The sequence below is a fragment of the Mycothermus thermophilus genome (assembly GCF_041956435.1).
Source record: "Mycothermus thermophilus strain CBS 625.91 unplaced genomic scaffold VTJ04scaffold_2, whole genome shotgun sequence".
NCBI lineage: Eukaryota > Fungi > Ascomycota > Sordariomycetes > Sordariales > Chaetomiaceae > Mycothermus > Mycothermus thermophilus.
In genome coordinates, this window is record NW_027191428.1 from 4,020,509 (window position 1) to 4,038,052 (window position 17,544).

The 17,544-nt window shown below is 57.9% G+C and overlaps 8 protein-coding genes across 8 annotated transcripts; 5 read left to right on the top strand and 3 right to left on the bottom strand.

Annotated features, from left to right (window-relative positions):
* Positions 1 to 863: 863 nt before the first annotated feature.
* On the top strand, positions 864 to 2,762 carry VTJ04DRAFT_3646 (uncharacterized protein; the record flags this gene model as incomplete). Its single annotated transcript, XM_069361569.1, has 1 exon — positions 864 to 2,762. The coding sequence occupies one exon, from the start codon at positions 864 to 866 to the stop codon at positions 2,760 to 2,762; it is 1,899 nt and encodes a 632-aa protein (XP_069222167.1).
* A 193-nt stretch (positions 2,763 to 2,955) lies between these two features.
* Positions 2,956 to 3,726, bottom strand: VTJ04DRAFT_3647 (uncharacterized protein; the record flags this gene model as incomplete). Its single annotated transcript, XM_069361570.1, has 2 exons — positions 2,956 to 3,638; positions 3,696 to 3,726. 2 exons carry the CDS (start codon positions 3,724 to 3,726, stop codon positions 2,956 to 2,958), a joined length of 714 nt encoding a protein of 237 aa, XP_069222168.1.
* A 563-nt stretch (positions 3,727 to 4,289) lies between these two features.
* On the top strand, positions 4,290 to 5,390 carry VTJ04DRAFT_3648 (uncharacterized protein; the record flags this gene model as incomplete). The annotated part of the gene is made up of 1 exon (XM_069361571.1): positions 4,290 to 5,390. The coding sequence occupies one exon, from the start codon at positions 4,290 to 4,292 to the stop codon at positions 5,388 to 5,390; it is 1,101 nt and encodes a 366-aa protein (XP_069222169.1).
* A 1,072-nt stretch (positions 5,391 to 6,462) lies between these two features.
* Positions 6,463 to 7,565, top strand: VTJ04DRAFT_3649 (uncharacterized protein; the record flags this gene model as incomplete). The annotated part of the gene is made up of 3 exons (XM_069361572.1): positions 6,463 to 6,555; positions 6,645 to 7,208; positions 7,314 to 7,565. 3 exons carry the CDS (start codon positions 6,463 to 6,465, stop codon positions 7,563 to 7,565), a joined length of 909 nt encoding a protein of 302 aa, XP_069222170.1.
* Positions 7,566 to 7,908: 343 nt separating this feature from the next.
* On the bottom strand, positions 7,909 to 9,238 carry VTJ04DRAFT_3650 (uncharacterized protein; the record flags this gene model as incomplete). Its single annotated transcript, XM_069361574.1, has 2 exons — positions 7,909 to 8,478; positions 8,537 to 9,238. 2 exons carry the CDS (start codon positions 9,236 to 9,238, stop codon positions 7,909 to 7,911), a joined length of 1,272 nt encoding a protein of 423 aa, XP_069222171.1.
* Positions 9,239 to 10,616: 1,378 nt separating this feature from the next.
* On the top strand, positions 10,617 to 10,991 carry VTJ04DRAFT_3651 (uncharacterized protein; the record flags this gene model as incomplete). Its single annotated transcript, XM_069361575.1, has 1 exon — positions 10,617 to 10,991. One exon carries the CDS (start codon positions 10,617 to 10,619, stop codon positions 10,989 to 10,991), a length of 375 nt encoding a protein of 124 aa, XP_069222172.1.
* Positions 10,992 to 11,179: 188 nt separating this feature from the next.
* Positions 11,180 to 12,413, top strand: VTJ04DRAFT_3652 (uncharacterized protein; the record flags this gene model as incomplete). Its single annotated transcript, XM_069361576.1, has 2 exons — positions 11,180 to 11,214; positions 11,282 to 12,413. 2 exons carry the CDS (start codon positions 11,180 to 11,182, stop codon positions 12,411 to 12,413), a joined length of 1,167 nt encoding a protein of 388 aa, XP_069222173.1.
* Positions 12,414 to 14,014: 1,601 nt separating this feature from the next.
* Positions 14,015 to 16,954, bottom strand: VTJ04DRAFT_3653 (uncharacterized protein; the record flags this gene model as incomplete). The annotated part of the gene is made up of 2 exons (XM_069361577.1): positions 14,015 to 15,747; positions 15,811 to 16,954. The coding sequence occupies 2 exons, from the start codon at positions 16,952 to 16,954 to the stop codon at positions 14,015 to 14,017; spliced, it is 2,877 nt and encodes a 958-aa protein (XP_069222174.1).
* Positions 16,955 to 17,544: the final 590 nt, after the last annotated feature.

Consider the following 17,544-nt stretch of genomic DNA (forward strand, 5'->3'; position numbering starts at 1 on the left):
AGGTCGAGGAACAGGATTGAGGGAAATCAACAAGAGAGATAGATCAAAAGAAGAAAGGCGGAGGTCAGGCTGGTGTCGAGGGTGGAGGAGACGCTGAAGCACGCTGACGGATCTAAGATCCACACAATGTGGATGCCACAGGTACCTTAGGTGAGGCAGGTCAACAACAATCACGATGCACAGGGCGGGAGGGAGAAGGGAGAAGCAGTATATTAGGAGATCAGTCTGGTCAGGTAGATATGGGGTCAGACGAGAAGAAGCGGTGGGTGGGCAGAGAGTGGAGGATACCTTAGGAACTCGAGTGAGAACTGCCCAAGGGATGCAAGGAAGGAACTTAAGTGAACCTTGAAGGGATGGAACCCGAAGGGGCCCCCCGCTCTTCAGAGCACCTTCCTGCCCGCTGCCCACTGCTGAGCCCCTCTGATGCTGTGTGTGTTGTTCGAGCTTTCCAGAGTGGAAACCTGGAAGCCGGAGTGGGGGGAGACCGAACATGGAAATACCGCTAACCGTATCTGGCCTAGTGCATCTGGATTGCCGGCGGGCCGTCTTGGCAGTCGATGATGCAGAACGCGTCGTCGCTTCGGGAACGCGACACATTGTTGACTTTCGGCGAATGTCAATATTGGAGTCGTCTCAGGGGCATATCATCATCATCGCCTTGCTCAACCATGGGATTCTAGCGTAGGGCAACAGCCGAAGCTCGGACTGCTTGGACGGCGATTGTCACAGTGATGCTGCTCTAGCCCTCTCTTGCACTCCCCTCCATTTGTTCATCTCCACTAACTCTGTACTTACCCCGCCTCCGTCTCTTTGGCTGTCTGCCATTCTCTCCGACTTTTTTTTTCGACTTTGACACCGGCACCATGTCCCAGCCCCCGTGCGCCAATCCCCTGCTCCTGCAATGGGTCAAGGAGTGGTGGGACACAGCCCGGGAGCGCAACTCGAAGGGCGTCACCACCTACAAGCACGCCTACGACTCGCTCAAGGCATGTCCCATCACCTTTGAGCATCCGGCCTCGCTCCAGCAGCTCAGGGGCTTCGGCCCCAAGCTGTGCGAGCGACTGACCGAAAAGCTACGGGCCCATTGCGAGGCCAGCGGCCTGCCCATGCCGCCGTACCCCGGCGCAAAGAAACGAGCGGCTACCGCCCGCCAGTTGAACGCCAGTCAGAACGCCGGCGGAGCCGAGGATGATGATGACGGCGACGATTCTGATCCCCGCCCAGCAAAGAAGGCCAGGAAGCCAAAGCCATACGTCCCGGCCTATCGGTCTGGCGCCTACGCCCTGGTGCTCGCCCTCGCCAATGCTGGGGAAGGAAACACGGGCTTGTCCAAGGCTGACCTGATCGCGGCTGCCCAGCCGTACTGCGACACGTCGTTTACGGCGTCGTCCGATCCGACAAAATTTTACACGGCCTGGAACTCAATGAAGACGCTGCTGACCAAGGAGCTTGTCTACGAGCGGGGACGGCCCCTGAAACGCTACGCCCTGAGTGACGAGGGGTGGGAGGTGGCCAAGAGGATCAAGGAGCTTGCCACGCCCGGAGCGGGAGCAGGGTCTGGGACAACCGTGCCCTTCAGCACGCGGCCTTCGGTACCACCCGCGGCTGCTCCAGTGCCTGCTCCAGTCCCCGGTCCAGCGCGGGCGCCTGCCAGACGGGCACCGTCTGAGTCTTTGTTCGTTAGCGACAATGATGACGATGACGGCATTGTCGAGGTTGTTGACGACTTCAACGACGACGATTTAGGCCAGGATACCGTTCCGCAAGATCGGAAAAACGAGTACATCAACCTAGTCGGCGACGGCGATGCGACCTCCAACAACTCGGCCAGCCTGCCGTCCTTCACCCCCATCACCCTGCCCCCCGGCTCTTTCACTGTCGAACTTCTCCTGGACAACCGCGAAGTCCGCGCCAAGGCAGACCGCGACTACATGCGCGAGGAGCTGGCCAAGCGCGGGGTGAAACCCACGGTCCGTCCCCTCGAACTCGGCGACGCGCTGTGGGTGGCGCGGTGCAAAGAGCTGGGCTATCTCTCGCGGCACGGGGCCGAGGGCGAGGAGGTGATGCTGGACTGGATCGTGGAGCGCAAGCGCCTCGACGACCTGGTCGGGTCGATCAAGGACGGGCGGTTCCACGAGCAAAAGTTCCGGCTGCGGCGGTCGGGTGTCCGCAACGTGGTCTACATCGTCGAGGAGATCAGCATGGACATGGCCGTGTACCAGCGCCACGAGGAGGCCATCAACTCGGCCATGGCCTCGATGCAGGTCGTCAACGGCTATTTTGTCAAGCGCACCGCCAAAACGGACGACACCATCCGCTATCTCGCGTCCATGACCCAGATGCTGCGCACGTTGTACGAAGGGAAACCGCTCAAAGTCATCCCTACCCGGGTCCTGACCACGCGGAATTACTTGCCCCTCCTGAAACACCTGCGCGAGACGCAGCCCGCGGCCAGCCACCACGTCAGCTACCTCGCGTTCGCTTCGCTGGCGTCCAAGTCGAGCAACATGGCGCTGCGCGACCTGTTTCTCAAGATGCTCATGTGCACGCGCGGGGTGACGGGCGAGAAGGCGATCGAGATACAAAAGGTGTGGAAGACGCCGTACGAGTTTATCAAGGCGTTCGAGGCGTGCGGCCAGGGGGAGGAGGGCAGGAAGCGGCGCGCGGCGCTCGTCGCCAACAGGTTGAACCATCTCGTTGGGCGCAAGAAGATATCCAAGCCTGTGAGCCAGGCGTTGGCGGAGGTATGGGGGGAGGCTTGAGGGGGATACGGAGTTCTTTTCATTTGCTACATTGTGATTATAAGGTGTACGATTTCATGATACCCTGGGTTATACAGGTCGGGTTAAGTTAGGTTAGATAGATGAGACGGACCTCAGCGTCATTCATCCCATTGTTGGTCTATATATAAGCATAGAATCAAACTACGAGTCGTCCAACCACCGCCCCTCATTATCAATCCTTTCCCTTCACCAACCCTTCCAATACCTTCTTCAACAACCCTCCCTCTCCACCCTGCGCCAACTCCTCCAAATACCCTTTCAAACTCTTCTCGACATATTTCGCCGTCATATCCACCTCCACATTGACCGTCTCGCCCACCTGCTTCGCCGCCGTGACGATCCTCTCCTGGGTGTACGCGATCAGCATCACCTCGAACCACCCTTCCTCATCGTTCACGGCCGTGACGGTCAAGCTCGCCCCGTCAACCGCGACGAACCCCTTGTACACGACGTGCCGCAACAATTCTTTCTTTGCGGGCTTGAACCGAAAGGTCACGGCGTTCCCGTCGGGGCGCCGGTCCACAATCTCGGCCGTCGCGTCCACGTGGCCCTGCACAAAGTGCCCGCCCATGCGGGTGTCGGCGCGCACCGCCCGCTCGAGGTTCACGCGTGAGTTGGAGGTCAGAGAGCCCAGGTTGGTCAGGCGCAGGGTTTCGGGGGCGATGCCGACCGTGAAGCTGCCACCGTCACTACCCGAGGAGGACGGTGGGGTGAAGGTGGTGACGGTCAGGCAGACGCCGTTGACGGCGATCGAGTCGCCGAGGTGGCAGTCGCTGAGAAGAGGGCTTTGGGCGGGGAGGGTGATGGTGAGGGAGGTGCCGCCGGTGGCGTCGGAGGGGTTGAGTTCGGTGACGGCTGGGTTGGGAGGTTAGTCTTTGTTGAGATGACATGGATAGGAGAAGGGGGACGGACTCCCGATTTCTTCAACTATGCCGGTGAACATGATGGGCCGGTGGTGAGAGATGACTCGACTATAAGGTGGATTGAGATGAGATTGTGAATGATCTGGATGTCTCGGCTTGAATTGATGGTCAATTCCTGTGAGAAGGTGGTGATTATAAAGAAGTAAGGTGAGGTGAGGACTTAGTAAGGGCCTTTCTCGGGGACTTGGTTGACCCGGAGTCGGAGGGTGGGCCGGGGATGGCGGGGTTGGAATCCCCCAGGGTCCGAGAAGCAACCCCGCGACAACTCCGAGGTCCCGAGTCCCGATCCCCAGAACCCGACCGAACAGGGTTGGGGTTAGGGTTTTATCTGCGCCATCTCCGTTCCGTTGCAGAATGCACGAAGCAATGTGCCTGCAGAAAACTTGCCAGCCGCAGCGGGATGGATTCCGCCCGCGATACGGATAAGCTGACGCCCTTCGGGGCTGTCACTATCGGATACGAGGCTGAAGAGAAAGACACGGTCTGGCTGAACAGGGCGGCACAGCAGCAACCAGAATGCAAGGCTCTCACCTTTTTATCATTTCAAGGCCGCCGAGTCTTGTCTTGATGTCATCCATCCACCATGTCCCGCCGATCAAGACAGCTCTGGTGGTGGGCGCGGCCCATCATCTTCCTGACCATCGTCTGGCTGCTGCTGCTCAGTTTGCGCCATGATTCCACGACGGCGCTCTTCCGCGACCATGACGCCGCCGTCGACAACCCCATCGCGCTCCAGTGTCGCGCCCACGGCTGGAAACCCTTCATCCCCTCCAAACCCTCCCAGCCGCGCCGCGTCTACGACCTGCTCCTGATCAACACCGAGCTCGACCAGCTCGAAATCCGCCTCAACACCACCTTCTCCGAGGTCGACTACTACATCCTGGTCGAGGCCGCGCGCACCTTCACCTACCGCCCCAAGCCCCTGACGCTGCGCGAGAACCTCTCCCGCTTCGACGCCTACAAATCCAAGCTCATCTACCACGAGCTCGAGTTCCCTCCCGACTACGCCCCGACCACCACCTGGCAGACCGAGACCCTGCAGCGCAACGCCATGCTGACGCAGGCGATCCCCAAACTCGCCGGCACCCCACGCGCGCCGAGGCCGGGCGACGTGCTGGTGGTGTCGGACGTGGACGAGATCCCGCGGCCGTCGACGCTGGCGCTGCTTCGCGCGTGCGCGTTCCCGCGCCGCCTGACGCTGTACAGCCGCTTCTACTACTACTCGTTCCAGTGGCTGCACCGCGGGGACGAGTGGCCGCATCCGCAGGCGACGTACTTTGAGGGCGACAAGAAGACGCTGTTGCCGGACGAACTGCGCATGGGTATCGGCGGGTCCGGGGTGTGGCCGTTCAAGCAGCTGCGGAGGTGGTGGGAGGCGGGCGCGCTGCGCAACGCGAGCTGGCACTGCTCGAGCTGCTTCGCGACGATCCGGGAGCTGGTCAACAAGATGGGGAGCTTTTCGCACGTGGGGCTGAATAAAGAGAGGTTTCGGGATCCGGAGCATATTGTGGATCGGGTCAGGAACGGGAAGGATTTATGGGATCGCAAGGGCGAGTTTTATGACAGGATCGAGAATAACGAGGATGTGCCCGAGTTTTTGAAGCATAATCGGGATAGGTTTGGATACATGCTGGATAGGGACGGGCCGGGGGCGGGGTTTTTGGATTATCAACCGGGCATGTGATGAGTGAATATTGGATACCCTACGGATGAGGATGATGATGTACATACTCGGTATGGATTAATAGGTCTATGTATTGTATGAACCAAAAAGTGGCCATGTTTCTGAGAGTCTTTACCAGCGGAAGATGACGCGGCCCGGAACTGGCTAGACATCTCATGGAAGTCCAGAGGTTACCTCGCGGAGGATGTATGACGCGGACAGACACCAGGTGGGCGTTGCATAACTTGTGTTCGGAGATTTTGCATCTCGTGGCATAAACCAAGGTTTGAGTATTGTCATACGCAGAGACGGGATGGGATCTACATACACGGGGTCCATCCCGACTCCGGCTCGGCCCGCAATTGTCGGCTCGGTCGGGGTTCCTCTGTATAAGTCCCGCCTGATGGACCGAACTTGTACAGTACAATTGCACAACAGAGCACCATCCACCAGTCTGCACCGTACAAACACAATTCCCCTGACCATCAACAGTCGTGAAGCAACAATACTCCCGGTGCAAGATCCCGATTGCCCGTCGGCGAGCTGCAGCTGATCGCGACCACTGGATTGATTCTGTGGAACGTTGACTGCCACAAGACGCGCGGCTGATTGCATGTCCCACTACGCATTCCCCTATTCTTTGTCTACGCAGTTATACGTACTCGTAGATGGCACCGCGGCTGAAGACGGCAAACCCCCGCAAGAACGGAGCCGACGTTGGATGGTAAAGCAATGGTACCGCCAATCAAAGAGACGGCATTCCGTCATCAGCTTGCATGTCTAGTAGTAGACAGAGCTCCATCCCCTCCCCCCTCCCCCACTCCCGAACCCCTCAGCGCAAGTGACGGGAGTGTGACCTCACACTTCGGCTCAGCACAGCTCGTCGAGTTCATACGTAGGAGAGCGCATTGATAACATGTCGCTATGCCTCAGGTCTGATCGCGGGATCAAATAGAAAAGCATATATAAAGGGTGCTTGACATCACCTCTCCTCCCCATCAACTAACTAGCTCCCTTGCGACATTAGCTATCTGAAAGTCGACTACTCTCCCATATATAACTACAACTCTCAACATCAACATCAACCACCACCATGGGCTCCGTCGTCACCGACATCGACGCCTCCGGCTCCGGTTCCGGTTCCGGCTCCGAGAAGCCCTTCAACGTCCTCATCACAGGTTTCGCGGTTCGTTTCCCCTTTCCCCTGATCCTCATGTATTCTCCCAACAAAAACCGACAACAGACTTACTCACTGAACCCCCTACCTCCCCACAGCCCTTCCGCCACGAATACCCCGTCAACCCCTCCTGGGAAATCGCCCGTTCCCTCCCGTCCTGGCTTCCCCCCTTGCGCGCCAAATCTACCGCTACTTCATCACCAAACGCCCCGGCGCCCGTGCCCATCCCCCCCGTCCGCCTGCTCGTGCACCCGGCGCCGATCCGGGTCAACTACAAGACCGTGCGCGCGCTGGTCCCACGGCTGTGGGACGGCGATGGATCCGACGGCAGCGGGGAAAGGCCCGAGATTGACCTGGCGATACACATCGGCATGGCCGGGCCGAGGATGTTTTATTCCATCGAGAGGAGGGGGCATAGGGATGGGTATAAGTTGGAGGATGTGGATGGGGAGTTTTTGGAGGATCGGCCTGAGGAGGAGGAGGAGGAGGATCAGGATGGCAATGATGATGAGAAGGATGATGATGGTGGTGAGCAGGAGGGAGGGGATGGGAAAGAGAGGAAACCGAAGAAAAAGAAGTGGATCTGGGCAGGGCTGCCGAAGGAGTTGTTGAGCGATTTGGACGTGGAGGATGTCCTAAGGCGGTGGAGGCGGTTGTCTCCTGTATGTTTTTCCTTTCCCCGTTTTTTGCTTTCCTCTCCTTCTCCTACAATGCATCATGATGATGATACTGATGATGATGCTAACCACCAACCAACCGCGGGACAGAAACACATGGACCTCCGCATCTCGGAGGATGCGGGCCGCTACCTGTGCGACTTTATCTACTTTTCCAGCCTGGCGCACCTGTACAAGGCCGGGCGGAGAAGGAACGTCTTGTTCCTGCACGTGCCGTCGGACGCGTCGGAGCATAGCATCGAGGTGGGCAGGGAGCTGGTGCTGCAGCTCGTGAGGGCCATGGTGGAGAGCGAGGTGGAGAGGAGAAGGAGGGAGAGGGAGGGGGCTGAATTGAAAGGTTGAGTGAGAGTGACTACCTCCTGGGTTACTGGTGCATTCTTCGTTGCTTGTGACATTGTCCTGGGGATGAGATTGGAGGGTTGGGGCATACGTCTGTTGGTTTTTGGGTATATTGGATAGTATTATTCTCCCAAGCCGGTTGAGGATGGTGTTTGGATGGGTATAACGGAGTTATATTTGCCATTCCATCGTCTGTCTAGGATGCAGTCATCAAATCATCATCTGTCTAGGGAATCAATCGCAAGCATGTCCTCTTATGTCCCAACTCCCGTCTCTCTGGTAAACCAATCCCCTCTTCTCAACGCCTCCCCTCTAGAAAACACGTGGTACCACGTACTCCCCTCATTCACAACCGATACGGCGCGCGATGGTACTGCACCGCCCCGGACACCTTGACCCCGAGTTTCGCCGCCGACGTCAACACAAACTCGGGCTCGCGCAAAAACTGCCTCGCAACAAACACCAAATCCGCCTTGGCCGTCTGCCCATCCTCGCCGCCCAGCTGCACCGCCTCCCGCGCTCTCTGCGCCTCGTAAATCAACCCGACGGCGCCAATCTTCAACTTGTCCCCCTTCCCCTGCCGCGCCAGCTCGGCGCGGATCTCGCCCGCGTAGTCGACCTGCTCCTTTTGCGCGAGCTTTTGCGCCGGGTTGTTCCCGCCGGCGCTGACGTCGAGGAGGTCGACGCCGAGGTCCGCGAGGTCCAGAGCAAGCTGCTTGCTTTGGGCCAGCGTCCAGGACGGGGCGGCCAGCGGGTCGCCCGAGTAGGACGGGTGCTGGTGCTCGACCCATTCCGTCGCGGAGATGCGGACGAAGAGGGGCATGGTGGAGGGGATCACGGCGCGCACGGCGCGGATGATTTCTTTGAGCAGGCGGGTGCGGTTCTCGAAAGAGCCGCCGTAGGAGTCGGTGCGTTGCTGGTTGTGGTTAGTCAGGATCAGAGATGTATTGTGGATGGGGAGAGGGGGTGCTTACGTTAGTGATAGGTGAAAGGAACTCGGAGAGCAGATAGCCATGCGCGCTGTGGATTTCGATCGTGTCAAAGCCAGCCTGGACCGCGCGGCGCGCCGCGTCGGCAAAGTTGCGCACCACCTCCTGGATCTGCTCGACGGTCAACTCCTTGGGCGTGGGGAAGCCCTCGTTCCACGCAATCGCGCTCGGAGCGACCAAGTTGTCGGGCCACCCGCCAACCTCGGCGGTGGCCACCTCGTGGAGGCCGCGCTGCTCAACGTGCCAGGGCGCAAGTGTGCTGGCCTTGCGCCCGGCGTGCGCGAGCTGGATGCCGATCTTTTGGCCCTGGGAGTGCACAAAGTCGACGATGCGCTTGAGCGGGGCGATCTGGCTGTCCTGCCAGAGGCCGCTGTCCTCGGGGGAAATACGGCCGTTGGGAGCGACGGCGGTGGCCTCGACGATGGTCAGGGCGGCGCCGCGCAGGGCGAAGGAGCCATAGTGCACCAGGTGCCAGTCGGTCAGGTGGCCGTCATCGGCCGAGTAGGTGCACATGGGACTGACGACGAAGCGGTTCTGCAGGGTCAGGCCGCGGAGGGTGAGCGGCGTGAAGAGGGTGGGCACATTGTTGTCTGGCTCGAGAGCCGTTCCCGCCGGAGGGTTCTGGGACGGCGTGAAGAAAGGGACGCCGGGGGCGGGCGTGCTGGCAGAGATCTTTTTGATGGTCATGTCGGCGACGTGATACCTCGGATATCTGTGTGTGGAGTTGAAGATTAGGAGATGAGGAAGAAGTCGGCTGGAGGTCAACAGAAGTCAATTGAAGCTGGAACTATTTGCTGAGAGTGTCCCTGGCTGTTGATTCAGTCTATATAAGTGTCGACCGAGTTCACACCGACAGATGCAGACAATAGGAGTCACGAAACATGGAACGGAGTTTAATTCTCTAGATGCTTCTCTCGGGGCCGAGTATGGAGACATGGACGTGTTCTGTGACATGGAAACAATCTTGATTACAAACCAGAGCGGGCCTGAGTCGGCATCACGCTACACTACCCCGCCGGGCCCAGCGAGGTGGGCGGGATGCCGCTAGATGCCGAATTGCCAATCATGGTTTGTAATGCTCCAGCTTCGAAGTCGGAGGAGCAGATGGTGTCATCGTCCAAGAAGCAGGAAGCGCGGATCACAGAGAGCAAACAGCCGAGAGAAGTTACCGTTTTTGCTCTTGCAGAACTTCATGCTAAGATAATATGGTTGCGGAATGAGGGGTTGCAGACCCTAACCCTGACGCCATGTGCCGAGGGACCTGCTGCATCCGGAAATCCAGAGCGCAACAATCCAATCCAACAGCTTTCTTTCTCCTTGCTCCCTGTCCGGAGTAACATCAACTTCGACCTTAACGCCTTGGACTGGAGTTTGCCATTATTAATCCAAACAGATTTTCCCAGGCCCGCCCTTGGCTAGACACGGCAAATTCTAGAATCCATTGTTGTGTCAAGCTGACATCGGACAACGGGCCATGTGGAATTTCTCGACAAGAAAAAAAGTCACAAATGCCAGTGTTGCTTCAGGTTGCTCGTGGACAATCCCTGTCCTCGCTTGACACCTGAGACAGCCCTAGCAGACCCCAGCCAACGTCTTTTTGCCCCAGCACGACTCCTGCTGATTCATCACGGCCATTGGCCCAGTCCAGCCTGGCAGCCCCGCTATCTTTGTCTCAGCAGGGGGTGCTGCCCACTCTAAAACTTGACTTCACCTTGTGCTGCACGCGAGCGCCGTGTTTCGGAGAAGTCTCCGAGGTCTGGGGGACCGGGACGGGAGGAAACGAGGCAACGAGAGGGGATCACCACCGTCTTTCGTCCCAAGTGATGAACCGAACCGACCAGCTCTCTCTCTGATCGCCAGCAAGGAATGTCGGGTATTTGGTTTGGTTTCGTTTCCTCGTGAAATATCCGAAACATGTCAATGGCAATATCATGGCAACTTATAGGCACATCGCAGGGGATGAGCATGACAACCGCAGAAATGAGAGGACTCGACGACGAAAAGGGACAGAGAAGAAGAAAAGACATGGAAGTGAAAATGAATGCGAAGTGAACTCAATGCCACAATGCCCCTCGACGCCAAGATCAAGGGGTTACAACAAGCAACCAACCCAAAAGAAACCCCAGGATGCCCGGACCCCTTCCCGGCCTTCGCTTGTCAGAAGCCCCTGGCTGTCGTCCGGAGACACCATCCAAAAACAGCAGGGCAGTCTGCGAGCGTGAGCCTCCCGCGCAGCCGAAACGAAACACTCGCAGCGAGAGAGACAAGATCCCCGCATCGCCGGGAGCGAGCCCGGGATGCTGGGATGCTGGGATCTTCCCTTCCCCCCTCGTGGTGCCTCGTGGTCACGGTGCTCACGGATCTTCGCCGAGATGGCTCCAGTGTTGGAAGCGATGTCACCGAGCACGGGCGTCTCATCAGCCTTTCTCTTCTCTCATGAATGGTCGTCGCCCTCATAACCAGTCCTTTTCATCGTCCTAGCGCAAAATTCTCACCTGTTTCTTGGGTTTCTCGGACGACTATCGGATCACTTCGTTCTCTCTAGTGGCCGCTGAGCGGCTTGTTCTTCCACACACACATACACAATCACACACAGAGTACGGAAGCAAAAGAACCGTCGTCATCATCATGAGGTGGAGCAAACACAAATCCGTCGTCGGATCGTAAGTTGACTCGAGTTGCCCTTTGTTATAGTTCTGAATGTTCACCTAGCTAATATACACCCAACAGCCTAGAAGGGTGCGACGTCGTCACCGTCATAGTTGGTGAGGAGGAACGCGAGTTCACAATACATCGCCAGCTCCTCTTCGATTCTTGCCCTTTTTTCCGCACCTACCTCAACGAGATCCCCAGCTCCCCGCGGCCGCGGGACGGCAGCAACAGCAACAGCAGTAGCAGTGGCAGTGGCAGCGACAGCGACGACGACGACGAAGATTCCGCCCTCCTCCTCCCTTCCGAAGCGCCCGACATGTTTGAGCTCTTCGTCCTCTGGCTCTACCAGCGGCGGCGCTTCCCCTACATCCTCGACAACGCCGTCCAGACCATGAACCCGGACAAGGCCCGCCTGCTCCGCAACGACCTCGTCCGCCTGCACCTCTTCGCCGCCATGGTCGACCTCCCCGCCTTGCAGGACGCCGCCATGGACGCCCTGCAGGACATGTACCTCCGCTTCGACTGGGACGTGTCGCCGCGGTTCCTGGCCTTCCTCTACGGCGACTGCGACGCACAGCACTCGATGCGCCTGCGCCGCTGGGCCGTCGCGATGCTGGCTTGGGCGCTGAACGGGCCGGAAAAGTTCGCCACCACCACCACCACCACTGGTGGTACGGGAGCAACGGGGAGCAGCTCCCCCGGAAACGCCAGCAGCCCGACCCGCGCCAGCTTCGACCGCCTCTTCGCCATGTACCCGGAGCTCCAGGCCGACTACCACCAGCACCTACACAAGATGGCCATGTCCCGCGCCGACGTCCGCGTCAAGAACCCCCAGCTGCGACTGCCCGCCAACAAGCTCATGAGCGGCGAGCGCTTCTTCGGCTTCCGCCAGTGCACCTTCCACTCGCACCGCGCGAGCGTCGGCGAGGGCGCGTGCCCGCATACCCTCGCCGCGCCGCCGCCGTCGCACCCCTTGCCCCCGCTGCCGCAGATGCCGATGGGCATGGGGGGAATGGGGAACGGCGTGTTGGCCGGGGGTGTGGCCAAAGCGGCGGCGGCGCCGCAGATGCAGTCGTCGCATGCCATGATGGGCAAGACGCAGAGGGCGGCGAGGGATAAGGAGGACGTCGAGTCGGATCAGGACGAGGATCAGTTGTTGATCTTTCCGGTGGGGGATTTGAATGAGATTTCGTATTTGGATCTTTCATGAGGAGGGAGGAGCACTTGCCATCATCACGACATCACATCAGCCTTGAGGGCTGGACAGAAGAGTGGTTTCTGTCGATGATTCACCATCATTTTCTTTCCATTTCCTTTCCTTTTCTTTTCTTTTTCTTGTTTCTTTTCTTTTCTTTCCTTTTTTTTTTCTATACCCCTTTTCTGTTTCATTTTCCATCACAAACGGGCGGACGGACACTCGGGAGTGTGGCTCAGGAGTCCGGAGTACTGGGAGGGCTTCTCATCATCCTCGGGCGGGGAGGCAGGCATGCATCTTTTCTTCTTCTTTAGCATCTTTTTATTTTTCTTCTTCTTTCACTCGTTCCATCTACACTTTTCACAACACTCACGAGTCAAGTAATCACCTCTAGACTTGGCAGGCACAGGGAAGGAGAGAGAGAGAGAGCTGGGAGAGAGAGCATCATCTTTAGAAACCCCCCATGTACATTAGTTGTTTGCATTGTGGCAGCGGCAGCGATATACCCCATCCATCATCCCCTCCTTTGCTAAGGATCCGTAACTGAGGGAACGGTCCACCATCAATAATAAACCCCCTTTATTATCACACCCTCGCTCATGAACCGTGCTATCTTTTGCCTGAGCATACCCCGTTCTGGGTAGTTATGCACAAACACCCAGGCGGCTGATGAATGAGGCCCAATGCTGAAGGTTGTGTCACTGTATGTCAAGTATATGAGACAACGTCTGTGTGGCAGACCAAATGGTGGTGGGTATATATGTCGGTACCTGCGGCAGTCTCAAGAATTGTCGGGACACAACAGCAGGGCGGGACGGGACGGCGCTGAGCTTCCGTTCCAAACATATGAACGTTTGAGGGGGCGAGAGGGGTGGTGAGGTCTAGAGACTGACACAGAGGAAGGATATTTTTATCAGACACAGATGGAAATTGGACTTGAGGTCAATGAGTCGGAGGTTCTTTGGATGTGGTAATGGTGAGGCATGCTGTAATGATGTCTGGGATGAAGAACCATTCCGTGCTCACTCTTTCTATTCTCAAGCATTAGGTACCGACAACGCTGGCCGTTTCATCAGGGTAGTATCTACCATCGCTGGTTCCCAGCTATTATCCAGGCTTGTTCAACTGAATGTGTCAAGCTTGACCCAGCCCGAGACAACAGTCCTTAAGTTCAAATCTTGTCAATATGCTTTATTAAGAACAAGAACACCTACCACAAGCTTCCACAGCCTCAACCACTCCAACCACCTTTTTGGGCCATGCGTGGTTTTTTGTAAACAGACACCAGCAAAGTCAAAGCAACAGTAGTCACTCAGAAAACAAGCTTCACAAGAGATAGTTACTCCGTCTTGTTGTGATTTCTCTTGTACTCAAACACTGAAATATCCCTTAGGTCCCGTCCCGATCCCAGTCCCAGAACTCCCTTCGCGCCCTCCCTCCCAATTGCCAAAGACAAAACCTCAAACAGAAAAGATCTCTCGAGGCTGCCCAACTCTGACAAGAAAACCCGAAGAAATAGAACCTCTGACAACCCCGACCCAATAATAACAATATCAACAACCACAAACAAGAGGCAAAAACCAACCAACGGAACCAACCCGCCAGAAACCAACCGACTAATACCTCCTCCCCCTGTTCCTCGTAGCCCTCTTCATCGTCTTCTCCTCTCCACCACCAGCACCACGAGCAGGACGAGCAGCAGCAGCAGCCGCACGGCAGGTCGTAGCCCCCCTTCCACGAACCCGCGACACAACTCCGCTCTCCTCCTCTTCCTCTTTATCCTTCCCACCATCATCATGACCATCATTACCCTCCTCTCCCACATCCTGTGCAGGAGGAACAACCTCAGGAACGTCAGGAACCTCCAACCCGAACCGCCTCCTCCACCACTCGGGCGGCAGCGCAAACTCCCTCTCGGGCGGGTCGGGCACCGGGTGGCCCCAGGCGAGGACAATCCGGCCGCGGCGGCGGTTGCGGCTGAGCGCCGCGTCGCGCTGGTAGCGGCGCGCGAAGAAGGACGTGATCTCGGCGGGTTCCGGTTGGTCATGGTCTTGGTTGAGCTCAAAGGATTTGGGTTTGTTTGCAGCCGCCGGGGTTTGGCTCTTCTTTGGATGCTGCTGTTGGGTGCGCCCCCGCTGGTGGCGCTGGTCGTCCTCGTCATCTGAGGAGAAATCATCTTCTTCGTGGTCGGCGTCGTGGGCCGAGTCTTCGCCATTGTCCTCTTCCTCCTGCAGTTGGACTCGAGTCCTTGTGCGGCGCGTCGTAGTCGTCGTCTTGGGCGCAGCACTCTTGGTCGTCTTTCCCTTCACCGCCGCCTTGGACTTGGGCTGTGTCTTCCCAGCAGTCATAGCAGTAGCCTCCTTTTTCTTCGTCGCAGAAGCACCCCTCCCAGACTTCGCCGAAGCAGCCTTCTCCTTCTCCTTATCAGCCGCCGCCTTCATGGCCCTCTTGGTCTCCCATCCCTTGAGCGCCGCGAGGCGTCGCTTCCTCGCAATCTCGGCCGCCAGCGCCTCCTCGCGCAGCTGCTTGGCCACAGAGGCGTCTTCGTCGCTATCGTCGGCGCCGTCGGTTCCCTCTCCTTCGTTGTCGGCGTCGCTGTGATCGCCAACATTCTTCTTCCCGCGACGGGCCGCAGTCCCCTTCCTCCGCGCCGCCGCCGTTGTTTTCGCAGCCGTCCCGCGTCCTTTCTTTTTGCTGTTGGCAACGGTTGCGCGCTCATCAGATTCGTCCTCCACCGCCGTCTCGGCGCCATTCTCCGCCGCGGCGGCAGCAGCAGCTTTCTTATCCATCTCCTCCTTGCGCCTCCTCCTCTCCTCGACCTGCCACATCCGGAACTTATCCAGGACGTTCCTGCAGTTCTTGATAAAATGCTGGCGCGCAGGCTCGAACTGGCGGCGCTTGGCCTCGGTGGCGCCCCCGACGCCGAGGGTGCGCAGCCAGTCCGGCCCTTGCAGCCCGTCGAGCAGCCGGGCAATCTGGTCGCGCTCGTGCAGGGAGCGAGCCCTCTCGGCGTTGCGCGTCGAGCGCTCGTTCCGTTCCAGCTTTTTGTGAGACGCGATGTACATGGCGTCGGGAAGAGGGTCAGGGTCGTTGTCGTCGCTTGGCTCTACGGATCCGGTCGAGCGGGTCTGCTTAATACCGCCGGCACCGACGCTTGCACTGCTGTTATTAGTGAGAAAGCTGAAATCGATGCGCTGCGCGTCGCACAGGTCCGTGTAGAGGGAGTCGGCGTAGCTCTTGATCGGCCATGATGTAGGCGGCGTTGGGACTGTCGCGAGTTTCTCGTCGGATGTGCTCTGCGGCGACAAATCAGGCACGATTACAATGGCCGTGTCGAAGTTAACGAGATCTCGATGTTGCGCAGCATTGTCAGTCCAGTCGCTCAAACATGCTTGGAAAGAATGGAACTTACGAGTTTCTTTCGGAATATTCCCAATCACCTCATCATAATCGGGGAAATATTGCGACAGCTCGCTCTTGTACCAAGTAGCCTCCTGCGACCGTAACTTGCGGCCGCCAGTCTGCTCGGCGACGGCGGCAGCGGCGTTGGCATTCTCTTGTGTCGAACCAGACCTGGTGGCTGGAGCTGCCCCGTCTGCATTGGCATAGTCCCCCAGGTTGGCCGAGTTCTGGTAGAGCTTATCCAGTTCATTCTTCAGCCCTTTGGCAACCTTCTTCTGGTGCCTTGTGGTGGTGGCAGTGGTCTGCGCAGCTTCCGAAGACGATTGCGGCTCTTGCTGCGTTTGCTCTTGTTGCTGCTGTGGTTGCTGTTGCTGTTGGTTCCTTGTCCTCCTCGTTTGCTGCTGCTGTTCCTGACTCTGCGCAGACACCGAGCGCTGCCTTCTAGTCGACGTCGTCGAAGTCGAGCCATTGGCTGCAACCGCAGGTTCCGCAGGCACCGGCTTCGGCGACTGCGCCCTCTGTGACTGGCGAAGCGCAGAAGACACCGTCACCGTCGTCGTCTCAGTCACCGGGGTCGCCGCCTGAAACTGCGCGTGGAAGGTGGGCGGCTTCGCAGGAATCTCGACGGCAATGTCGGCGAGCCGAGCCCGTTTGGCGACGACGGTTTCAATGGCATCGTCAGCATCCAGCGCGCGCTTTTTGTTTGCGACTGCGGTAGGAGGAGGAGTCGTGGAGTTGCTGGTGTTGATGTTGTAGGGCGGCGGAATCGGGGGAGGAGGAATAGGTGTCGCGGGCTTGTCGGTCGCGAACTTGGACTTCCTGGCAACGACGGGATCGATCTCGGGCTTAGCGATATCGACATGGCGTCGTTTCGAGGTGTTTGCGACATTCTTGGTATTGCTTGTATTAGTATTATTGACGTTCGCGGTCGGAGTCGTCGTCGCAGCGACAGCGGCGGTCGTGGTGCTACCACCGGAGGAGCGCGGGGGCGGTGTCGGCGGTGCAGCAGCAGCAACAGGTGGTGTTGTGTGGTAGGGATCCGCCTTCGCGTTGGCAAGAAGCCGAGGGTGGTGCGCGTTACGAGCGACCGGTGACGTCGTGATGCGGACACCGTCCGACCGTCGGGGCCGGGCGAGAGACGCGGTCAGTGCCATCGTTTTGGGCACTGGGCTCGACGTCAGACGATGCGACAGAGGATTGTGAGAAGGAAGGGGAAAATGAACGTCGGTCGTCGAATTGAATGAAGCGTCGCGACCGAGCGGGCGTAAACCGAAAGGGGGGTTGAGCGTCAAGGCCTCCAGGGCAAGTTCAGGTACTGTACGTAACACAGTTTGCCGCAATACGAGGAGGAGTTGCGCTGGAACAGAACGCAGCCGAGCTTGGCGAAATGAAGAGGATGGAGTAGGATGCAAGGAAAAAAAACGAAAAGTTGGGTATATAGAAAATTTTGGAGTCGTAGACAGTTTCGGTCTTCAATTGCACAATTGAAAAGTCGCTTTCCATTGTTCATTGATTGTTTTTGACTGCGGTGGTCAATGCGATTTCAGGGTCCTGCGATTGCAGTGCAGTCGCTGGTATTGTTGTTTTTCAGAACAAGCGTTTGGGGTGTTTTGTTAACCCTAACCCTTTCCTGCAACCTGCAAACACCAACCTCAGGAGCACCACTGCTTCCAGCAAAGCCAATGCAGCAAGCTCCTTCGAGTCATCTACTGACAAGAGCAAAATTTTAGAAGTCAAGAGCACG